The 22,807-nt window shown below is 48.3% G+C and overlaps 1 protein-coding gene across 1 annotated transcript in view; it reads left to right on the top strand.

Moving 5' to 3' along the window:
- HKDC1 (hexokinase domain containing 1) overlaps positions 1 to 22,807 on the top strand; it is a 42,726-nt gene that overhangs the window by 4,487 nt on the left and 15,432 nt on the right. The window contains exons 2-11 of the mRNA XM_044239667.1: positions 1,407 to 1,569; positions 7,061 to 7,209; positions 7,300 to 7,419; positions 12,018 to 12,113; positions 13,175 to 13,274; positions 15,336 to 15,519; positions 18,137 to 18,292; positions 19,285 to 19,518; positions 20,308 to 20,612; positions 22,644 to 22,789. Coding sequence (XP_044095602.1) covers positions 1,407 to 1,569; positions 7,061 to 7,209; positions 7,300 to 7,419; positions 12,018 to 12,113; positions 13,175 to 13,274; positions 15,336 to 15,519; positions 18,137 to 18,292; positions 19,285 to 19,518; positions 20,308 to 20,612; positions 22,644 to 22,789 — 1,653 coding nt within the window. The remainder of the gene's footprint in view (positions 1 to 1,406; positions 1,570 to 7,060; positions 7,210 to 7,299; positions 7,420 to 12,017; positions 12,114 to 13,174; positions 13,275 to 15,335; positions 15,520 to 18,136; positions 18,293 to 19,284; positions 19,519 to 20,307; positions 20,613 to 22,643; positions 22,790 to 22,807) is intronic.

Genomic DNA, 22,807 nt, shown 5'->3' on the forward strand with positions numbered 1-22,807 from the left:
GCAAGGAGTATGGGGACTGCATTCTAGTCCCAGTGCGCCACTCACTTGCAGCTGTCCCACTGCTGCGTCATGGCTCTGAGCCTTGGGGTCCTCACCTCTCAATCTGAAGCAAGAACTCTGGCCTCACTAGGTTGCCTCAAGCAATATCAGGGATATTAAATGAGGTGACGTATGTGAAAGCATTCTGTAGACGTCAACAGATGTTCTTAGCTTTATTTATTTTTTTAAAAGATTTTATTTATTTATTGGACAGAGATCACAAGTAGGCAGGGAGGCAGGCAGAGAGAGAGGTGGAGGCAGGCTCCCTGCTGAGCAGAGAGCCCGATGCGGGGCTTGATCCCAGGACCCTGGGATCATGACCTGAGCTGAAGGCAGAGGCTTAACCCACTGAGCCACCCAGGCGCCCCTGTTCTTAGCTTTAAAGAAAAGCGTGGGAGAGTGATTCCTCCAGGAATGCACTGATATCAGGTCTTCTTGTGACTTGGATGGGTAGAAAGACTGCTCAGTATGTGTATAAAGCAGGAGGGGCAAATACAGGGGATCTCTGCCACTGTCCCTACTCCTGCTCCCCTCAATAATCCATTCCAGTGAGCCCTGGGAATTCAGGCTGCCATTCCAAATGGTTAGTGTTAGCATGAGGAGGAAGCTGGTCTGCCGTTTCTGATATGACGCTACCTTCAAGTGGGCTGAGCATTGCCATAGTGATGTTTATAACTTCCCTCCATTAGGGCAGTGGTCCTTTGCCCCAATTTCCCAGTTACTTGAGTGTTATCCACCCACTTCCAGCAGCAGTTTCAGCTGGCTTTGAAAATTAAACTTCATCTTAATTAGAACAATCTCAGTTAAAAACAGAATGAAAATTTAAAGAACGGGAATTTACAGATTACAGTTGGAAACTGAATTGAGCTCTGAGCTTCCTAGCAGCCCATAAACAAAGGGAAACAAGTTTGGGTATATATGGTCATCATCATAAAGGAAAGGTTCTAGAAAGGTTCTATGTTTACGAGCTTAAGGTTCAAGCTCTAGCTAGTCTTTTGCAGTGGAGAGACAATGATGCAAGCCCTGAATTGGGAATCAGAAACCCTGAATCCTCTGTCGCTTTTGCCCCTCTATTGTCCCATCAGTAAAATGGGTGAATCCTTTCTACCAGAGAGTTTGCTTTCCAGAGGAATAAAATCCTACCTCCCAGACTTCCATTCCATTCTGTTCTTCCAGCTCCCTACCTTGTCTCCAGCTTGGTGAGGGGTCAGGCAAGGAACCATTGGGATTCCACATCATGAAGCTGTCCCCAAAGTCAAAAAATAGCTTCATGATGGGAGTGGGAATTGACAGCCTTGACTGAAGGATAAGCCTCCCCCTGCCTATTGCCCAGCAGGCATCCCTGGTCACCCTGACTTCTGTTGTAGGTGGACAGATTCTTGTACCACATGCGGCTCTCCGATGAGACCCTTTTGGACATCATGGCTCGCTTCCAGGCTGAAATGCAGAAGGGCCTGGGGAAGGACACCAACCCCACAGCCTCTGTGAAGATGCTGCCCACCTTTGTCAGGGCCATTCCAGATGGCTCAGGTGAGTGGGGCTAGGGTCTGCGGGGGACCCTGATGGCCCTGCTTTCTTCTTGGCTCCTGTACCGGGCTTATCTCTCCTGCCTTCTGTGCGTACTCCTCCACAACTCTCTGCTTCTGTCCATTCAATACCAAAAGTTTTGAACCAAAGTTCAAATGTATCCTGCTTTCTTTTCTGCATGTGTTGGCCCCACACGTTTTGTCTATTTACTTGCTGGAGTATCCCAACATTCTTCCCCTCATGAACACCAACTTAGCTTTTCGGTCTCAGGGTAGAGGTCACCACCTCCATGTAGGAAGTGTCCCCATGCTGGGTTAGGTGCTTGTCCTGACTCCTGCTGTATGTGAGTTTCCCTCCTGGGTCAATGCTCCATTAGAACGGGACCTGTGTCCTCTTCACCATGGTGTTCTGAGCACCTTGCATGGTGCCTGATGCCTACTAGGCCCTGAAATATTTGCCAAATGGAAAATAAATGGTATTTCATGCCTAAGTATCTAGATTCTAGGTCCAAGGTAGTAAGTAAGGGAGACAACATGATGTGGTGGAAGAGGAAATAATTCAAGAAACCTGGCCTCTAGTCCCAGCTTTGATATTTCTTAGTGTCCTTTGGCAAAATGTTTAGGTGTAATTTCTTTATCTATAAAATGAGAGAGTTGACCTCTGTATTTGTTTTCTATTGTTGCTATAACGAGTTATCACAAATTTAGCTTCTTAAAACCGTGAAATTTATTCTCTTTCAGCCCTGAAGTTTAGATGTTTGAAGTGGGTCTCATAGGGCTGTAATCACAGTGGTGTCAGGCTGCATTCCTTCCAGAAGTTCTAGGGTAGAGTCTCTTTCCTTGTGTTTTCCAGCTTCCAGAGGCCGCCTGTGTTCCTGGACTCATGCCCCTTTTTATTTCCAAACCAGCCAGTTAGCTTAAGTCTCCCTCTGAGTCTGACCCTTCTGCTTCCCTCTTTCACGGTTAAAGACCTTGTGATTAAGTTACGTATACCCAAATAATCCAGGATAATCTCCCAACCTCAAGGTCAACTGATGAGCAATTTTAATTCCATCTGTAACCTAATTTTCCCTTGCTGTGTTAACTAACATATTCCTGGATCTGGGAATTAGGATGTGGACATATTTGGGGAACTATTACTTTGCTGACCACAGCCTGGAGACCTTTAGTGGGAATCCATGAGGTTCCATCCAACTCCTCCATTCTCAGCCTCTGGGCACAGCCATAGGAAGGACAGGAAGTAGTATCTACCAGGAGCCTTCTGTGGTCAGGGGTGTTAGGAACTCACTGTCTCACATAATCCCTAAAGAGCCCTGAGGTGTATCTGTTACGCCCAAGTCAGATGAGAGCACGGAGGACCAATGTCAGGGTCTCAGGGCTCTGACCAAGCTCCAGCAGGGGCTTTGGGGCCCTTGAAAGAGCAGGGGCTGAAGTCTGGGGAGCTCCCAGGGACCTTGATTGGAATAACCAGGTTCTGGACCCCTCTGGGCCAATGACGGGGGGTCACAGTAGCATCTACCATCCAAGAGGTCCCTGGGAACTATGATGGGGGAAGCTTCTTTCCTCACTGGTGGGTAGGTGACTGGGTTGGCTAGGTACCCCTCTGGAGGGACATAAGCTTTGGAGAGAGACCGTCCTGCTTTGAAATCTGATGAGTACCAGACACTCCTCTATGAGAGTGCCAACCGGACTGTGGTCCTTGAAAGGTCATCCAGGGCCTTTCAAAGTAAGTGCCTGAGTCATGGGTGTGTCGTGGGGGAGGGGGAACCAGGGTGAAGTCCTCCAGGCTTCCTGTGCTTTGGCTTCTCCTGTCGAGCCATGTCCCCAGAAGCAAGGGAAAGTGACTGTGAGGCCCTGGAGAATGCTGGGATGGATGAGTCTTCTGGCCCTGGCTGCTCCAGGAAGGTTTGGAAGTGAAATGAACCAAGTTTTAGAAGCCTCTTCCTCAGGCCAGGAGGTGGTGCCTCTCCTTAGAGCCTCTTGTCACATCATAAATCTCACCAGTGAGCCTGTTGCATGAGGTCTTGGGGCCCAGAGCCTCCACAGCAGGTGGCCTCAGTAAGTCCCTGGACCACTGCAGTCCTGTCCGCATCAGGGTTGTTAGGATCAGACGAAGTCATGTGGAAGGAGTACTTTAAAATCTCCAAACCATTGCCCCAAGCTTTCTGTAGCTCCTGCGAGCTGGTGGTGTAATTACATGGTCACTAACAAACAAAAGCCAACAAATAAAGTGCTACGAATCCATTGGGGCCTCCATTTCAAAAATGTATGCAGTTTCCAGAGAGATCCTGAGTTCACCTACTCTCTCTAGTTTCCCTCCTGTCATCCAAACCTACCTGAGGGGGGAAACTGGTGGAGCCTTAGTTCCCTTCAACTTTTCCATCAGGGAGCTGCAGTCCACTGTTCTTACAAAATGCCTGAGAAGTGTTAGCATTTGTGCCTCACCCTATAGCAGCCACAAGGGAAAGGGGACTCTGGCTCTGCAGGGAGCAGGGACTCTGACTCTGGAGACCTGATTCCAGCTGCTGCTACTAAGGTCATGGTGGAGGGGGCTTGAAGGGGAGCCCAGGGAGCCCTGATGTCCAAGGCTGATGGACCCAGGGGTCTGCCCTAGGACAGGGGTCTCCTGCTCACCCCCTGGAGCAATTCCTAAACATATAGTTTCTCAGATCTCTTCCGTGGAGAGTCTGGATCTGACTACTGTCAGTCAACACTGTCAGTCACTGCTGCACTAGGGAATGGGAACAGGACAAGGAGAAGGAAATCCTGGAGCCACTGAAAGGTCCCAGGAGCATTATCTACAGAGGTGGATCATTATCTTCTTATTATTAAAAAATTTTTTTAATGGAGATATAATTACCTTAACATTATATTAGTTTCAGCTGTACAACATGATGTTTGTACATACCACAAAATGATCGCCACAATAACATTCAGTAACATACATAGTTACAAATTTCTTTTTTCTTCCAATAAGAACTTTGAAGATCTACCCTCTTTGCAATTTTCAAATATGCAACACCTTCTTCTTAGCTATTGTCACCATGTCGTGTGTCCCAGCCCCATGACGGGAGGTCATAATAATTGTAATAATTGCTGTAGAGATCCTGACAGCTGTTGCGCCCTTCGGTGGCTGTTGCCTCTTCTTCAGGCGCGTCCTCCCTCCCTCAGGGTCGTCCTCCCTCCCTCAGGGTCCAACGAGTCCTTTTTCTGGGGTCAAAGTCGCAGAAGGGATCAGGCCAAGTGGTTTCCAGGAAATACCCTGTTGAGTCACTGTTGAAGCAAGGTGCTTGCCTGCTGATAAGGGTGCCAGAGGCCAGAGGAAGTGAATCTGTGCTATGATGCACGAAGGTTCCGAGATGACCTCTAACCTGAATTTGCAGCCCAGGAATCTCCTCTTCTATGAAAATCCCCCAGTCTATCCTGATCGGTGCCCCGAGGCATTTTCCCCAAATCTCACTCAGAGCTGGGCACACCCCTGCTTAAAATCTTTCTGCAGCTCCCCTCACCTTCTGAAGAAAGCTCAAGCTCTTCGGGGTGGGCTAGTTTCCCCAGATCCTTCCTAGTTCATCCTGAGACTGCATTTCTGTCTTCCCTCCTTCCTCAAAAGCAGCCTCCACCCTCCCTATGTGAGCTCATTCCTTGGCTTGGTTCCTCTCCCAGGGACCTGCTCTGGCTGGCTGCCTCCCTCCCTCTCGTTCTTCTGCACTCAGTTCTGTCCCACCTCTTCTGGGGTTTAGAGAGCGTTCCCTGGGCTGCCCTAGCACCTGGCATGTTATTTGGCACAGAGTCATGCTCAGTGAATGTTTGTACATGGACTGTGTGATCTGCCCTATTTCCTGTTCAACAAGAGAACATCTGGGAAAACATCTCTTGCTTGCTATGTGTTGAAAACAGAAGTTGCACAGTATTAGGTCCCTAGATTCCCTCCCTGAATAATAAATGGCTCCATCAGGCTTCTTTGGGGGCAGATCTAGGGAGATAAGAATCTTGCTTTCCAGATAATCTCCACAAAAAGAAAAGATCCAGCTGGCTGGGTCTGGAAATGATCAAGGCCCGTGCTGCTCTGACTGTGGTCCACACACCTGCAGCAGCTGTATCTGGGAACCTGTTTGGAAATACCAAATCTCGAGGGCGCCCCACTGGTGTATGACTCTTGAGCTCAAGGTCATGAGTTCAAGCCTGGTGAACTCATGACCTTGAGTTTGGTGTAGAGATGACTTAAATAAATAAATGAACCTTTAAAAAAACACACACACACAAGAAAAACAACACCAGAATCTCCGACCCTACCTCACAATCTGTATGTTAAAATTCTTAGGAGAGTCACATGCACATTCAAGTTTGCAGAGCACTGCTCAGGAGGGCCTGTCTCTAGCTCTCTGACTGCCACAAACAGAGAACTCAGTCGAGCCCGGTGAGGAAAGGAGTTCTGTTTTACAAGGACACGGAGAGCAAAAGGGGGACATACAGGATCTTGTGGGACTCTGAGGGCAGGAGCTGTGGTCTGCTCAGGTTGCAAGCAGACTGGGTGGGACTCAGATTTTCCCCTGTGGTTTCAGCCTACATACATGGGGCCACCTGGGCCACCCAGCTGACCTCTGGTTTGGGGGATGCTTCTACTTCAGTCTTTATCATAAACTAGCACTTCTCACTGTTTTATTTCACTTGTCACACGGAGTAAATCTGAATTGCCAGCTGGTCCCTCATCCCCATGCAGCTGTATCTGAGGTCACATGGTACAAAACAAGGCCACTGGGAACCAGATCTGTGGTCCTAGAATTTCAATCACATGTGCCTTGGGCATATATCACGCCATATAACGATATATACTGTACCATATAATGTACCTTATAACGCCTAGTACCTGTCAGCACTTTTCAGGCACAGATAGTTCTATACAAAGGATTGTGGGTCCACAAGTATGTGTTCTTATTCCATATCTGTGGCTGGTGCAGAAGGCTGGCAGGCATCCTGGCAGGAATCCTGGCTGGATCCTGAGTTGAAGTCACCAAAGTGGGCTGCCTCACCTTAACATATGGGTCATACCCACCTTTTTCTTAATAGCATCTGTCTTGTACTGGGCTGGGTCTGACCCCAAATATGAAGATCCTTGGCCCTGTAAGGGCCATCCTTGGGTCCCTATCTCTTTACCCTCCCGGGGTATTTCCCATCTGTCCAAGAGACCAAGGCTTGTATGGGGCTGGTTTCCTTTCCCTGCACGCCTCCCTGCCTTTTCCTCCTGCCTTACCAGCACTTTGCCTGCACTTGGAATATCAGCTCTCTCAGCCTGGTTGGGGCATGCTGCACTGGGCTCCACCCTCGAGGCCCATTTCTGATACCATCTGCCTGAAGTGGGATCACATTGGCCTTCTCCACGTTCACGTCCTCCAACAAGGCCCGGTGGGCAGATTTGGGTCACGCCCCAACTTCTAAAGCTGAGCTGGGTATAGAACAACCTTTGCTAAATGATACCTTTTTTTTTTCCCCCATAGAAAATGGGGAGTTCCTTTCCCTGGATTTTGGAGGGTCCAAGTTTCGCGTGTTGAAGGTGCAAGTCTCTGAAGCGGGGAAAAGAAAGGTCCAGATGGAGAGTCAGTTCTACCCAACACCCAATGAAATTATCCGAGGGAATGGCTCAGAGGTATGGGGCAGGGGCAGGGGGAGGCCTAGACATCAAGTTTATAGCTGACCACGCCTTAGCCCAACGTCCTGTGCTTTCTCTTCTCTGCAGCTGTTTGACTACATCGCTGACTGTCTGGCAGATTTCATGAGGACAAGGGGGTTGAAGCATAAGAAATTGCCCCTTGGCCTAACCTTCTCTTTTCCCTGCAGACAGACTAAACTGGAAGAGGTAAGGTTCATGACCAGGAAGGAAGAAGCCATGTAGGGTTTGGGGTTGGGGCTAGAGAATGTGGGCATGTTCAGGAGTCAGGCTGGGAACAGGAGAGGTCAGCAGGAGTCTTCTTGTTTTGTTTTCTTCTTTTTTGTGTGCAGTGAGGTGGAAATGTGAGGCATCAATGCAGTAGCCTTGATTTTGCACTTGACATGGGCATGGCACATGGCAACGGGATGGTTTTTACCCCTTCATTCTCAGACTTGGTTGCATGGGGATCCCTGGAGGGCTTGTTAGACACAGATTGCTGGACCCTGTCCCAGAGATTCTCAATCAGTGGGGCCTTAGATTTGCATTTCTAACAGCTTCCTGGGTGATGGATGTGGATGCTGGTGGTCTGAGGACCACACCTAGCACCCCGGACATAGCCGACTGGAACAAGAGCAGAAGTCTTGGGGAGTTTCCCTCTCCATGAACCCTGAGGAGAAGGCTGCAGGTGGGGTCATTGGAGGGACAGTGTTGGGACATACAGACTCAACTGTGCAGCTGTCCAGCAGGAGGTCTCATCTCTGTGTGCCTCATACATTCAACTGATAAACAGGGAGAAATCAAACCCAATTTTATATCAGTCTGCAAGAATAAATAAGGGGCCACAGGAAAGAACAATGAGCTTTCTGGGGTCAGGGAGTCATAGTCAAGAGTCAGGTATCCCCAGGTCACGCCAGTCTGGGGTGGGGGCCCATGGTCTCTTCTTCCTGCATGTGCCGGTCATGATGCCCAGCTGGTGGTCCATTCATGGAGAACCTTGACATCCCAGCCTGCCCTAGGATGTATTTGCTGTTGCTGGCTTGAGCCATCATCAGTGGGGAGGAGTGGAAAAAAAAAAAATGGGTTATCATATCCCACAGACTTATCTTTGCATCATGGCTCAGAGCAAGCTGTGTCCCCTGGGCAAGTTCGTAACTTCTTAAGCTACTTGTTTTTCCATCTGTAAAATGGGTAATAACAGCTCCCTGCCGGGTTGAGATGTTTAGACCAGACTGTGCCTGTTGCATCAGTGGTAGCTGCAGCGCCACCACAAGGACTGTCTCTATGTCAGTGGTTTCTTGGTGCTTTTGTACCTTGTCCCCAGCCTCAACAGATGTTTCTGGAGGGCAGGCACTGTCTTATATTAGTCTTTTTTTTTTTTTTAAGATTTTATTTATTTATTTGAGAGAGAGGGACTGCAAGCACAAGGAGGTTAGGGACAGAGAGAGAGGGAGAAGCAAACTCCCCGCTGATCAGGGAGCCCGATACGGGGCTTGATCCCAGGACCCTAGAACCATGACCCGAGCTGAAGGCAGACGCATAACGGACTGAGTCCCCAGGCGCCCCTGTTTTATATTCTTCTCTACCTGCAGGGTCTATAGCATGGTGTCTTGTATTTTATAGGTGATTATTACCTATTTGACAATTAAAGGTACAGCCAATCATTTACTTGATTCCATTGAGTGGGAACTAGCCATGATCTATCTAGACAGGGCATGGGTTGAGGTTCTCATTTTTATTATTTTATAAAAAAAAAAAAAAAAGGATGGGACAAAATTAGCATGAAGAAGTGTTTAGAGAATGTGAGAAGAGGCCGGGCCAAGTTGGGCTGTGCAGTGTCGCTGTCTTTGCTGGCTGGAGGAGCAGAGGTCCCAGAGTCTAGAGGGAGTGGGAGGAAGAGTGGTGGGTATCAGACCCCAGGATAGAGATCGGATTCACCTAGTAGTTCAATGGCTCTTCTCTGTGCTCAGAAATGGAGACCCCAGGAAGAAGGAGGAGACCTCTCAAGCTCTGTTGGGGTTCATTTGAGTTTGAGAACCACACTTGTGTATTTTCTTGATAACTGGGAGGTGACTGTATGGTTTGTTTATCCAAGATTTTGGCATTTTTCTAAGCCAAATCCCTACCAACATCTTTATGTAATAATATTAATAATAATAATAATAATAATAATAGCACTGTACCTTTGATTTTGGCATTGTATCTTGCAACTTGCTGAATCCTTATGTGTATTATCTCATTAAAATCCCAAGCAAACATACGAAGTAGATATGATTATTTCCATTTCATATTTGAGAAAATAACTGCAGCTCAGAGATGTTAAGATAATTTGCCCAAGGCCACACAGCCAAGAGCGGCTCAGCCCAAACTTACCAGCTCCTGCCCACACCACCTTTCCAGAAAGACGTGGCTCTAGAACTTTGTTTACAATACCACCAAGGTGCATAGAAGCATTTTGACCCATTTTGTGCCATTTCCCAGTAAGGATAGTCAGTTTAAACATTGAAGCAGGGAAAAGTGCTTGATTATATCAAGAAAGCAAAAAGTGCTTTTTCTGATCAAAGTCTAGTTGAATTATTTGCATTTTAAAAAATTTCCCCGCAGACTGCCTTTCAGTGAAGTCTAAAGTTAAGTAAAAAAACTTCAGCCACAGGAAATGTACTAGTGATAACAGCTAAGTGTGGGCACAGCCGTTTCATCAAGGCTGTGCTGTGGATGTAGGCTTGTGACACCGAAATAAGGGCTCTTGGAGAAGGTGGGGCTGGTAAGTCATCTGAGTGCAGGAGGAGGTGGAAAGGGGAGGCCTTCCTGAGGAGGGTGGGCTCTGGAGGTTTCTTTGTGAAACTAAAAGATGATAGAAGAAAATAAGAGCCTGGGAATTAAGACGGGAGGTCACTTCACTGTTGTTTTGTTTTGTTGTTTTTAAATGAGGGAACAGAAAAGTCTTAGCAGAAGAGAAATTTCTGTGTCTCTGTGTGTGTTTCTGATGATAAAATGGTAATACTTTTCAATATAGAAGAGAGAGAGAGGGAGAGATAGAGAAGAGGATAGGATTGAAAAGTTTAAAGAAGAAATCAGAAACACCTCTAAGCCCAACCTTCAGGAGACCCAGTACTTGAATTGTTGGCCTTCTAGTCATGTCTATACTAAATACTGATGTTATGCTGTTTGCATAGTATGCATATGTATGCACAGTTTTTTTTTTTAAAGTTTACGTCTTCTTTTTTTTTTTTTTTTAAAGATTTTATTTTATTTATTTGAGAGAGAGAGACAGTGAGAGAGAGAATGAGCGAGGAGAAGGTCAGAGAGCGAAGCAGACTCCCCATGGGGCTGGGAGCCTGATGTGGGACTCGATCCCGGGACTCCAGGATCACGCCCTGAGCCGGAGGCAGTCGTCCAACCAACTGCGCCACCCAGGCGTCCCTGTATGCACAGTTTTAAGAAATATAATAAGGTCCTTTAAAATTTTCCACTTAACTGTATATCACAAGTATTTATTCTCCACTCCCTCATACACCCTGCCTGTAATACATACCACATTGTCCCTAGCAGCCTTTTTGTGGGGGGGCGGGGGTTGCCCTCTATCTCACGAAGCAGGGATGTTCCCATGACCTGTGAAGGAAGAAGTTAGGGAGGGCTGCCACTAGGTAGTGCTGTGGTGCAGGGAAAAAGCCCTGGTGTCTGGTCTGGAATCAGACCAGGGCATCCCAGTTGGACTGTGTCCTTCACTCACTGTGATCTAGAGCAGTTTCCTTCTGTAAATCTCAGCTTTATCCGTAAACTGAGAGGACTTGGAGGGCATAGTGGGGATTCTGTGAGTTCGGGTTCAGCTATTTTTTGACTGGGTGGCCTCGGGCAAATCTCTTAATCTCCAAACTTTTCTTCTAGCCTGAAACATTCTGATTATTCGCTATTTTACAAAACTCTTGGGAATTACCATTTTTTTAAAAAAAACATTTTTTTTAAAAGTATTTTTTTAAAGATTTTATTTATTTATCTGGGGGGGGGAGAGCGAGCACAGGCAGACAGAATGGCAGGCAGAGGCAGAGGGAGAAGCAGGCTCCCCGCCGAGCAAGGAGCCCGATGTAGGACTTGATCCCAGGACACTGGGATCATGACCTGAGCCGAAGGCAGCTGCTCAACCAACTGAGACACCCAGGCATCCCAAAAAGTATTTTATTTTTAAATAATCTGTATACCCAACGTAGGGCTTGAACTCATGACCCCGAGATTAAAAGTTGCATGCTCTACCAACTGAGCCAGCTGGGCGCTCTAGGAAACACCACTTTTATGCAAATAATTGATAACCCAAAGAGAGAGCCATTTTTCTAAGTTGAACTTAAGTTCCCAAGGGAGTCCTGCTCTCTAACACCGCGTTGGTTCTGTTTTGTGGATCTGGCAATCCATATGCAGCCTGTGTACGTAATGCGTATCTACCACGGGCCGGGTATTCCCATCAGAGCATTCCTGTGATAGGGGCAGGGAGATGAGGGTTCTCCATTTCACGGATGAGTAACTGAGGCTCAGAGAGGTTAAATGACTTGACTAATGTCTTGCTGAGTCTAGGTCCTCAGCAATTGTCCTGTCTGCCATTCCGTATACTGTTTCAAACTGCTCAGATGAAATAAAGATGTTTATATGTTTAGAAAAAGCCTCTGAAGGAATGTTGAAAGTGTTGGGGGTGGTTCAGCTTCAAGAGGAGAAGCCTGTACAGATGTGCTTCATGCTTGAGATTTCTGCCACTCATTGTCAGAGTTTCAGAACTGAGCACCTTCTTCATTTTAACTGGCTCTGAAATCTTCCACCAGGGTATCCTGCTTTCATGGACCAAGAAGTTTAAGGCACGGGGAGTTCAAGACACAGATGTAGTGAGTTGTCTGACCAAAGCCATAAGAAAACACAAGGTAAGGGGTTCGCCTCCCTGTCCTAGCCCCTTTCTCTCCCTGTGGAGTTTCCTACTGTGTCTGTCTTGGAAGGAGAATCAGAGAAGGAATTGATCCTGGGGCAGATCTCACTGTGGTATAGGTGTGATCAGTTGTGACCAATTTGGGTATACTCACTGGTCAGCCTCGGTACATGGTGCTTGTTCCAGTAGCCGTTGAAATGTGGCCTCACGCTTTCCTGGGACCTCCCCAGCTGCCACAGCCACCTCAGAAGGTCTTGGTTAGACCCCGTGCATGTGTAATGCTCTAATCGCCTTTCCTCTCTGAGCTTCAAAGATCACTTTCTTTCCAGTCTGGCCGTCTCTCCTATTTTCTACTCTCTATTCATAGGTTATCTCTATTTGTTAAATAAATTTTATGATAATCTAAACTGAAAAAGCAAGACATGGTCCTTGCTGAGCTGAGAAGTAGACAAATAAATCCAACTTATTTGTTGTCCTGATAGCGAGAAGAGTATTTTGGTGGATACCCTTCTAGTCTTTTTTCTCTCTAAAGATGCAATCATAATCTTCTGTAGCCTTGTTTTTCTTTTATTGTTTCATTTCACTTTAGAATGCTCCCCCCAAACCTTGGGGAACCATATTACCTTGGGGTAATAATCCAAGTTGACTAGTCAACATGGGAAGCCCAGATGAGAAATCCGTGGTGCTGCCCATGGAGAGGACTTGGCGGAGGCTGGTTAAGCTGTTCCCGTGGGCGAGGGAGGGCTTTGCTCCCAGGAGAAACATGCTTTCCTCGGGGGCCTTTCCAATAAAAGGCTGGATTCTTGGTGGTCTGTCCTCATATTTCCATTGCACAGAGGCCTTCAGCCATAAGGCAGGAGCTTGGGTTCCACTCTTCAGTTCCCAACTGCTCTTTCTCTCTTCTAGACCCCTGAATCTGACAGAAGCTCTGTCTCTTCCAGGCAGGATCTAGCGATTGTCTCATCAGCTTCACAGCTCTTGCTTCCTTTCTGGGAAAAGATAAAGGGATGATGCCCCCTTCCTACCCCCTGACGCCCTCTGGGACTTGTGTTCCATCAGGACATAGATGTGGACATCCTGGCCTTGGTCAATGACACCGTGGGTACCATGATGACGTGCGCCTATGATGATCCCTACTGTGAAGTTGGTGTCATCATTGGTAATTCAGTTTGACTTGATTTTCCAGGTCGGGAAAAGGGGTTAGTCTGGGGCTCAGTTTTAGCAACCTGAGTACATTCTGTGGGAGGGTACTGGCACTTTCTGTTCATGAGATGTAATGTGGAAAAATGGAAAATTAATGCATTCATTTGACAGGCACTTGTGGAGTGCTTCTTGGGTGCTAGACCCTGTGCTCTGCATTGGGTTTGCAGTGGAGGTAATTCCTGTATTCCTGCAGCTTTCAGTGGGGAGCTGGGTGAAAGGCCTGAAAGGTCCAGACAAGTAATATCAGGTCATGGTCGGTGTGATGACAAGAGGGAAGCAGGCTGAGGTTACTGAGAATGAGTGTGGTGGAGGGGGAAGACAGGTTTCTTTGAGGGCAACATTTGAGCAGGGACCTCGGGGGATAAGGAGGAAGGAACAAAGTGGAGATGGAGAGGAAGAGAGGCCCTGGTTAAGCAAAGAGGAGACCTGTGGCCTCTGAGGTGGGATTGGTCTGGGATGCTCTAGGAACCCTAGAAGCCGGTGTGGCTGAACTACAGTGACTGAAGGCTGAGAGGACTGGGCTCTTCAGGCCAGAGAGAATGGACAGGACCGGGCCAACTGCACAGGACATGGGACATGGTCCCTGTGTGGTCTTTGGCTTCCATCCTGAGAGGAGGCAGGCAGCAAGGCCCTAGAGGACTTCGGGTGGGGGTGGGTCAACGGGTTATGCATTTTTAAGAAACGCATTTTGGCCTCTGCGTCAAACAGAGAATTGACTCTTGCGGGCAACAGTGGAAGCAAGGTGACCAGCCAAGAGGCCATTCCCCTGTGCACATAGTACATAGTGGGGTGTCGCAGCACAGTGGAGGTATCTGCTGGGTGGTCCTCAACACCTGAATGGGAGGGGGTCTGCCAGAGGTGTCTGTGAGAAGGCAGTATGGGGGACCGGAAGCTGGGTGGATTGGGTTTATCAGCTGTTCTTGAACAGATCCTACCGTCTCCACATCCCTCTCCACTACTGGGGAGAGTTTTCTGAATCACTCCTCAGCTGGACGTTCCCAAAGGGCAGGATCTTTACACCTGAGGGGCTTGATCTGCCTTCTCAGTTCCCGAGCCCCACAGCTCGCCATGGGATGGGCGCCTGCAGCCACAGCTTCAAGCCCTGTCCACTGCGTCTGGCAGACTGCAGATCGGCTGCCACGCCTAAACTGTGCCCACACTTTTCTTAGAAAAGCTTTTTCCACGTACTGGATTACGTTTGCTTCTCTCTTTTCTTATTTCTCATGTTGGCTTTAAAATCCTCAGACCAGAGCATCAGACAGGGGAAGACACTTTAAAAAAATAATTTTTTAAGCAGCTTTGAGCTGTGAAAATTCTCATTTAAGGTGTACAACCCAATGGTTTTTAGTAGATACCAAGTTTCCTGACTGTCACCTGGATCCAGATGTAGAACATTTCCATCATCTCCGGTGGGGGGCGGTCTCCCACGGACTGTCCATTTGTAGCCACTCCCCAGTATTCTTGTGCTTGAGGCATTTCCTTGGAGTGATTTTGTGTTTGAGTAATGGAATGTTGAGTTCTTATGTGATAGCTTATCGCTGTCAAAGATAAGGATGCAGCTTTTGCTGGGAGCAATTTGTGGCAGGCCATGAGTAAAGAATATTTTTAGTATCAGTAGAGAAGAGGCTAAGTAGTTTAGGGGAAGGATTAAAAAAATGACTGGGTGGGTGAATTTTTTTTTTTTTTAAATTTCCAAGGTTAGGTTCACTCATCCTCATCTTTGTAAATGTGCTCTGTCAGCTTTCATCCATATTCATGGGACTTCCTCACAATCAGCTCCATTCAGGACAGCAAACCATTAACATCTGAGAAGTGTAGACTTGACATATCAGCTTTATTCCTCATGAACTCCCAGGCTTGCCAAAGCTGCTTCCCTCAGTGAGAACCAGCCCGGGAAGTGGATCAAAAGCACTTTGTGGTACATTCAGAGGGCTCTCAGGCACTTGAGAGGTCTCTGTGTCTCTGCCCAGCTGGGAGCCTTTCGGTCTTTGCCTGTTTGCTCTGATCCCTCACGCAGGCACTGGTACCAATGCGTGTTACATGGAGGACATGAACAACATCGACCTGGTGGAAGGCGACGAGGGGAGGATGTGCATCAGCACGGAGTGGGGGGCCTTCGGGGACGACGGGGCTCTGGAGGACATCCGTACCGAGTTCGACCGGGAGCTGGACCTCGGCTCTCTCAACCCCGGGAAGCAGCTGTGAGTCCCCTTGTGCTGTCATCGGGGCGTTGGCATCAGGAAATACCCAGTCCCTCAGGTACACCTTGAATGTGGGAGGCTTTCCAGTGGTGACCAGTTACCTGTTACAAGGCCAGGCCTGGGTTTTAGTTTCATCGGGCACCTGTGAAAGTGAAGGTGAGGAGATGGAGTGATCTCCTCTACGTCGTAACCCAATTCTAATTCAGTCCCTATTTCTAGAGTGTGTACATGTTGGGGGGTGGCTACCCCTGGGGACCAGGTGATTCGCATCCTGCCCTCTCGGTGCCTTCGGACGCTCAGCCACAGAACAAACCCAGTGCAGCCCAAGGGAGCAGGACCCAGGGAAGCTCACAGGTGCTGCGGTGCCTTCCCAGCTCAGGTCTTGGGGAGTCTTTCTCGGCTCTCACCCCATGCTCACTAGGAGGAGAGCTACTGGGGGTCTGCGTCAGCTCCGCCTACACGCTGAGCACCCAGAGCTGCACGTCTGAGTTTTCTTTCCTTTCTATGCACGGTGTCTTACACGTTATTGGTTCTCATTAAGTGTTTATTGAATGAAAATGTATTTAAAATTTAAAAAAAAATAATTTTAGGCTTACAAAAAAGTTACAAAAATGGTTCAAGATTCCCCTCCACCCAGATTCTTTAAGTATGAATATTCTCTCTCTGTTTCTGTATGTATATACATACACATATATACAAAATGTCTGAATAAAATTACTTTTCTGAGTCATTTGATACTAAGTTGCAAACATAATATTCCTTCACTCCTGAATACTTCAGTGTATTATCTGCAAACGAGTATAGTCTCTCACAGAACCAAAGTATAATAGTCAAAATTAGGAAATTAACACTTAATCAGTTCTAATATCTAATTTACAGACCTTACTCAAAATTCATTAGCTGTCCCATTAATGTCCTCTATAAAACAAGAAAAAAGGAATGGTCCTGGTCCAGGCTCTGTTCAGGATCACCCATGACAGCTTGTGGCTTTCTCATGAGCCTCTTTGAGCCTGGAAACCCTCTGTAGTATCTCTTTCTTTTTCGTGAACTTAAAGCGTGCAAGCCATTTATTATACAGAATGTCCCTCAACTGTCTGAGGTTTCCTTGTGATTAGATTCAGCTGTGCATTTTCGGCAGGACGGTCACAGAAGAGACGTGGGCCCTCCTCAGTGCATCATATCTGGAGGCCCTGGACGTTTGTTCATTCCTCGCTTGGCTTTCCCAGATCACTTGGCCAGGGGGCTGCATAACAGGTTCTCCCAGAAGTTGTTACTATCCCTTCTGTCATGAATACTATCTGGTGAAGAGATACTTGGAGACTATGGAAATATCCCCTTTCCCATTAACTTTCACTCTTTATTTTGAGCATCTGTTGATGAATTTCTAAATTCATTGTCTTTCTTTGTTGTGATTCTCCTGTAAACCATGGCTTTCCTGTCTCCTCCATCTATCTGTTTATCCTCATAGAAATCCTCATAGGATTCTTTCTCTTATTTAATGGGGTATCATTTCTTCCTATCATTATTTATTTTGATGCTGGATATTTCCACATTTGGCCAACGGAAGCTCCTTCAAGCTGGTCCTGTGTCCTTTCAATGTGTTCTCATCACTCCTTATGGACTTCCTTATTTTCTGGCCCTGTAAGATGTTCCAGGCTTCTTGTACATTTGTCTAGCCCCAGCCAATTTTCCAAGAAGCTCTGGTGAGTAAATACTTAAAGTACCTCCTAGAAACCATTCAGACAGTAGCACTGCATGCCCAGAAAGCAAATTTCTGCTTTGGATATCCCTGCTCCCCCAGGCACACACCCATTTCACCGGTGACACAGCCCTTATGGCCCAAGACCATCATTGCCCTCATCACCCTCGCTCTCTCCATTTCACCTAAAATAAATTTCACTCCCCCAAACCCAACCTGGATTTCTTTTGATTGTCTTCTGTTTCTGCGATGTTCTACAACTTTCTCTAATGAAATAGATAAAGTTGATTAGAAAACAGGTTGTCCTTGATTTTGTGCCCTATTATGTTGGGAGAATAAAAATTAAATTTAGTTGTTTGCCTGGGAAACAGTTAGTCATTGCTTGTCGGATGCAGATTCGGAATCAAGGTGTGGGCAGCCCAGTGGGATATTTCATCCACACTATTGGAGAGCCTTTCAAGCCCATCTCCCAGACAAAGCATCTTTCTTTCTTGGCCAAAAGTATGGCGTAGGCATTGGAAGCATCTGAAATTTGGATTTATCATGCCATGGTTGGTGGTCTGGGGGGCACCTGAAATCCCTAAGGTTGGGATTCCTTATGCCTAATACGAGAATGGTATTCTCGTATTAGGCATAAGGGGTGATAAAGATTCTTGGATTCAAGCACTTCATGAGCAGGAAGGAATTATGGATCTCCTCTAGTGCAGTTCTCTCCTTTTATAGGTTAGGGGAGTGCAGTCCAGAGGAGACAAGTGAGCTCCCAAAGGCACCCGAGGCTGTGAAGGGGCCTAAGGCCCCCTGACCCATGGAGTGGTGCTTTCATTTCTCATGACCCTTGACCACGGGCCGTGGCTCATGGGCAAAGGATGTTACACACCCATAACCACAGCTCTTACTGATCTGTTCACCAAATCGTAGGTTTGAGAAGATGATCAGCGGCCTGTACCTGGGTGAACTTGTCAGGATCATCTTGCTGAAGATGGCCAGGGCAGGTCTCCTGTTTGGTGGCAAGAAGTCCTCTGCTCTCCACACAAAGGGCAAGATTGAAACACGGCACGTGGCTGCTATGGAGAAGTAAGCTGCCAGCTGGGTCCCTTCACCTTGGATCTGCAGTGGGTGAGGGTGGGTAGCCAAGGTGTGGTGTGCTTATGGCAGTGGCATAGCGGAAGGGACCAGATCCATCCTGATCTTCAGCAGGACACCTTCAGACCAGGGCCCAGCTTTGGGTGTGTTAGCAATGCCTGCTGTGACTCGGATGCGGCTTCTTGCTGGTTTCATCGGCCAGGGAGTCTGGGGTTGGAGGCCTACGCCTTTCTTATATTTTGCTGCCTTCTTCCTCCTGCTTTCACCACCTGAAGTGGTGACTTAAAACTTTTTTAGGGTCCCAGATCCCTCTGAGGATCTAATTCCAATTCTGGACCCTTTACCACAAAAATGCATGTTTGTACTCAATTTTGCTTATAATATCGGGCATCCTTGGGCCCATTAGAGCCCATGCATGTCTAAGAGCTCCTGCTATAACAAGAGGCTTCTGTACTTGGTACTGTTGGGGACTGGCCTTGGCTTTGGTGACTTGAGGCCTCACACAGAGGTCCCTGCAATGAGGAGATGGCTGGTGAAGGCGACTGCCTCCAGTCCACTCAGGGTCCTGTTCTGCAGGCTTAGAAACCCTGACACTGGCCTGAGCTTTGCAATCAGTTTAGATTCTGAGCTCCGCAAAGTGCCTCTGACTCCTAGAATCTGTGCAGAGCATGGCAGAGACTGAGTTTCTGTGGAAGGCAGAATAGTACAGTCAGGTCAAATCCTGACCCTTGCACTACCTAGCTCTGTAACTGGGGACAAGTACCCCACTCTACGCTTGTCAGATCTTCAGACGAGTGCCTGGCACATTGTGACAGCTCAGTGAACGGTGGCCGCTATGATCATTGTGGATACGGTTTTCATTATTATATCACTATGTGCCAGCTTGCTTGTTTTCACAATCTGGAGAGGCGGGAAAGCTGGTTCTCTAGGGGACTTCCATGGGATGGCAAACCGTGGCCTCTCATTGCCGTCCCCCTGGCCAGGTATAAGGAAGGCCTTGCCAATACAAGAGAGATCCTGACAGATCTGGGCCTGGAGCCTTCGGAGGCCGACTGCATAGCCGTGCAGCATGTCTGCACCATCGTCTCCTTCCGCTCGGCCAACCTCTGTGCCGCGGCCCTGGCCGCCATCCTGACACGCCTGCGGGAGAACAAGAAGCTGGCACGGCTCCGGACCACGGTGGGCGTGGACGGCACACTCTACAAGATACACCCTCAGTGAGTGCTGCCTGCGCCCCACTCCCTCCGCCCCCAAACAGAGACCCAGCTCACTCGAACTGTGCTGCTTTTCTTTGGGGCTGGAGCCAACCACCTCCTCCTGCTGCTAAGTTTCCAGGGGAAGGAGAGACCGTATGCCTCTAGCTGGCTAGGTTATTTTGGGGGGATTGTTCTTAAAGAAATGCTCTGCTACACCTGACTAGAAGGGCGTTCACCCGGACACTTATCCATCTGTCCATCTATCCATCCAGCTATCTATTACTATTGAATACCTACTGAGATTGGAAAATAAAATACACTCAGTTATAGATGGGGAAAGATCTGAAGGGCAGAGGTTGCCAAGTTCACAGGAAGGATACGGTAGGAAAATGCAGGGAAATGAGAATTTCCCAGGAGGAGGGAGTGGGAGAGCCCCTCTGGCTGACAGAGGTGGTTTTGGGAGTCAGGCAGGTATATGCTGGAAAGATCTGGGGAAAGGACCCTTCCCCTTTGGATGCAGATGATTCTCGGCTAATATATTATGTGCAGACATGCCCTACTTATTGAAATATTAGTGATGAATAAAATAACCACTTCTTTGAGCCTCCAAGTGTCCCTTTCACCACCCTAGCTGCCCTATAGCCCTTCCCCCCAGTCAGCCCCTTGCCTCCCCATCATCTGGTAACTGAAGGGTTGAGCCCAGCCCAGCAAGATGGCTCAGGACCCCCATTCCACACCTGTGTCTGTCCCCGCTGGCCAGGCCTGGGCCTTTATGGTTGTTACACATTTTGCCGTTGCCCCTGCCTTCAGATACCCGAAGCGACTGCACAAGGTGGTGAGGAGACTGGTCCCGAACTGTGACATCCGCTTCCTCTTGTCGGAGAGTGGCAGCACCAAGGGGGCTGCCATGGTGACCGCAGTAGCCTCCCGTGTACAGGCCCAACGGAAGCAGATCGACCATGTGCTGGCTCTGTTCCGGCTGACTCAAGAGCAGCTCAAGGATGTGCAGGGCAAGATGCGGGCAGAGTTCGAGAATGGGCTGAGAAAGGACACCCACCTGACGGCCACGGTCAAGATGCTGCCCACCTATGTCTGTGGGATGCCGGATGGCACAGGTGGGCCACGATCAGAGCTCCCACCCAAACTCCTTAAATCCAGTTAGGCTTTAGTTTTTTTAAAAAAAAATTTTAAAAAGATTTTATATCTTTGAGAGAGAGAGGAAGAGAGAGTATGAGCAGGGAAGAAGGAGAGAGGGAGAGAGAGAAGCAGACTACGCACTCAGTAGGGAGCCCAACTCAGGACTCAATCCAAGGACCCTGGGGTCATGACCTGAGCCAAAGGCAGATGCTTAACTGATGGAGCCATCTAGGCACCTCAGGATTTTAGTTTTAAAAGCCTTGTATTCATGTCTGTAATGGAGGGAGGGGGAGTAGGGTAGAAAGTCAGTACAGTGATTCTATTTGCCTTGGTGGACCCTGGGCATTTGGAATGGACAAATACCCTAGTGAGGTCACACGTGTGTCTGCGTAGCTGAGAACATGGCGTGTACATCATGCTGCTGGCGACGGAAGCCCAGGCTTTGCCCTCGGAGCTGCCATCTGGACACTTGGACTTGTCTGGCTTGTCTCCTGCCTGCTACCCTGACTCTCCTCTCCCAGGGCTTGGCTCTTCCTTTCTGCTCTCATTGCTTTCTGCCCCTGACTTTTCTGACGCTTGATTCTTCTCTATGCTCAGCCAAGAGGAGCCACGACACAAGGCAGTCTCTTCTTTAGACAACTGACTTCACCTCTCTGAACCTCAGGGACCTCACTTAGAAATAATGACCTTTGTAAAATGCTCTAGGTCTTGTACTTTGTTTTGGAATCTTTAATTTCATCTCATCCTCAGAACCACTTGGGATGTTTCACAAAGAAAAAAATGATTCCCATTTTATTGCTGCCGAAACTGAGACTCAGAGAGGTCAGATGGCATCCTCAGGGTCGCACAGCTGCACTTGGGGACTCTCAGCAACAGAGATCTTTCCAGAGCCAATATCCTTCAAGTCTACATGGGAAAGAAACTAAGAGCATAAAAGACAGCGTTCAAGTGTTTATTTTTTCGTCCTTTTCATCCTTCTGCCTTTGTTTTTTAATTTTAATTTTTAAATAAAGATTTTACTTATTTGAGAAAGAGTGAGAGAGAGCATGAGAGCGGGGTGAGAAGCAGAGAAAGACAGACTCCCTGCCCAGCAGGGAGCCTGACGTGGGGCTCGATCCCAGGACTCCGTGATCATGAGCTGAGCTGAAGGCAGATGCTTAACCGACTGAGCCATCCAGGTGCCCCTGCCTTCATCTGTCAAAGTTCCATTAAGCACCTACTAAATGTCAGGCTCTGGTCCAGGTCTGGTGATAGCACGGGGAGGGAAACACAGTCCCTACCCTTGTGGAGCCTACGTTCTGTTGGGCTTGCAGACAATAGACACACACCATATGAGGCCCTGTAGCAGCAGGGGCTACGAAGAAAATCGGGAGAAGGCTTTAGAGGGCTGGCTGGGAGTGATGTCTTTAGCAAATTCAGGAACCAGCAGAATGACCAGTGCGGACAGAACAGAGTGAGAGAGGCAGAGGGCAAGGTGAAAGGTCATATAGGACAGGCTCTGATGCTCCACCATGTCAGAGAAATGAGAGATACTGTTGGGGTGGCCCTGGATGGTAATGGGGGGCTGGCCTCGACATGGCTTCTTGTGAGTCAGGAGCAGGTGTGGGAATCCACACGTGGGACAAGCAGGGGGCACGAAGAACCCTTTCATGCTCATGGGGAATAACTCCTGTAGGCCATAGAGACAGGATGGAAACATCCCCCAGATTTCACTGTGGTCAGTGTAGACTGACTTGGATTCGCCTTCAGAGGCTCCTTGAGCTTAAGCATCATATGCAGCCTCTACCAGGTAACAAGAAAAGTGGACTGGCCTTGGACAGGCTCAAAGCGCTGTCCAGGGCCTGGAGGCTGCCCTGGGGGACTGCCACTCTCCTCTGGCTCGGGGGCCCCCAAGGAGAAGGCTCCGAGTCGGCTCTGGGTCGGCAGCTCCTTTTCCTCTCAGTGCCTCCACACCAGCCCCTGCTCTGTGCATGCTGGAGGAACGCAGCACCCAATTTTTCCCCCCGCAGAGAAAGGAAAGTTCCTGGCCCTGGATCTGGGGGGAACCAACTTCCGGGTCCTCCTGGTAAAGATCAGAAGTGGACGGAGGTCGGTGCGAATGTACAACAAGATCTTTGCCATCCCCTTGGAGATCATGCAGGGCACTGGCGAGGAGGTATAGGCGGGTTGGGGG

The sequence above is a fragment of the Neovison vison genome, chromosome 2 (assembly GCF_020171115.1).
Source record: "Neovison vison isolate M4711 chromosome 2, ASM_NN_V1, whole genome shotgun sequence".
Lineage (NCBI taxonomy): Eukaryota > Metazoa > Chordata > Mammalia > Carnivora > Mustelidae > Neogale > Neogale vison.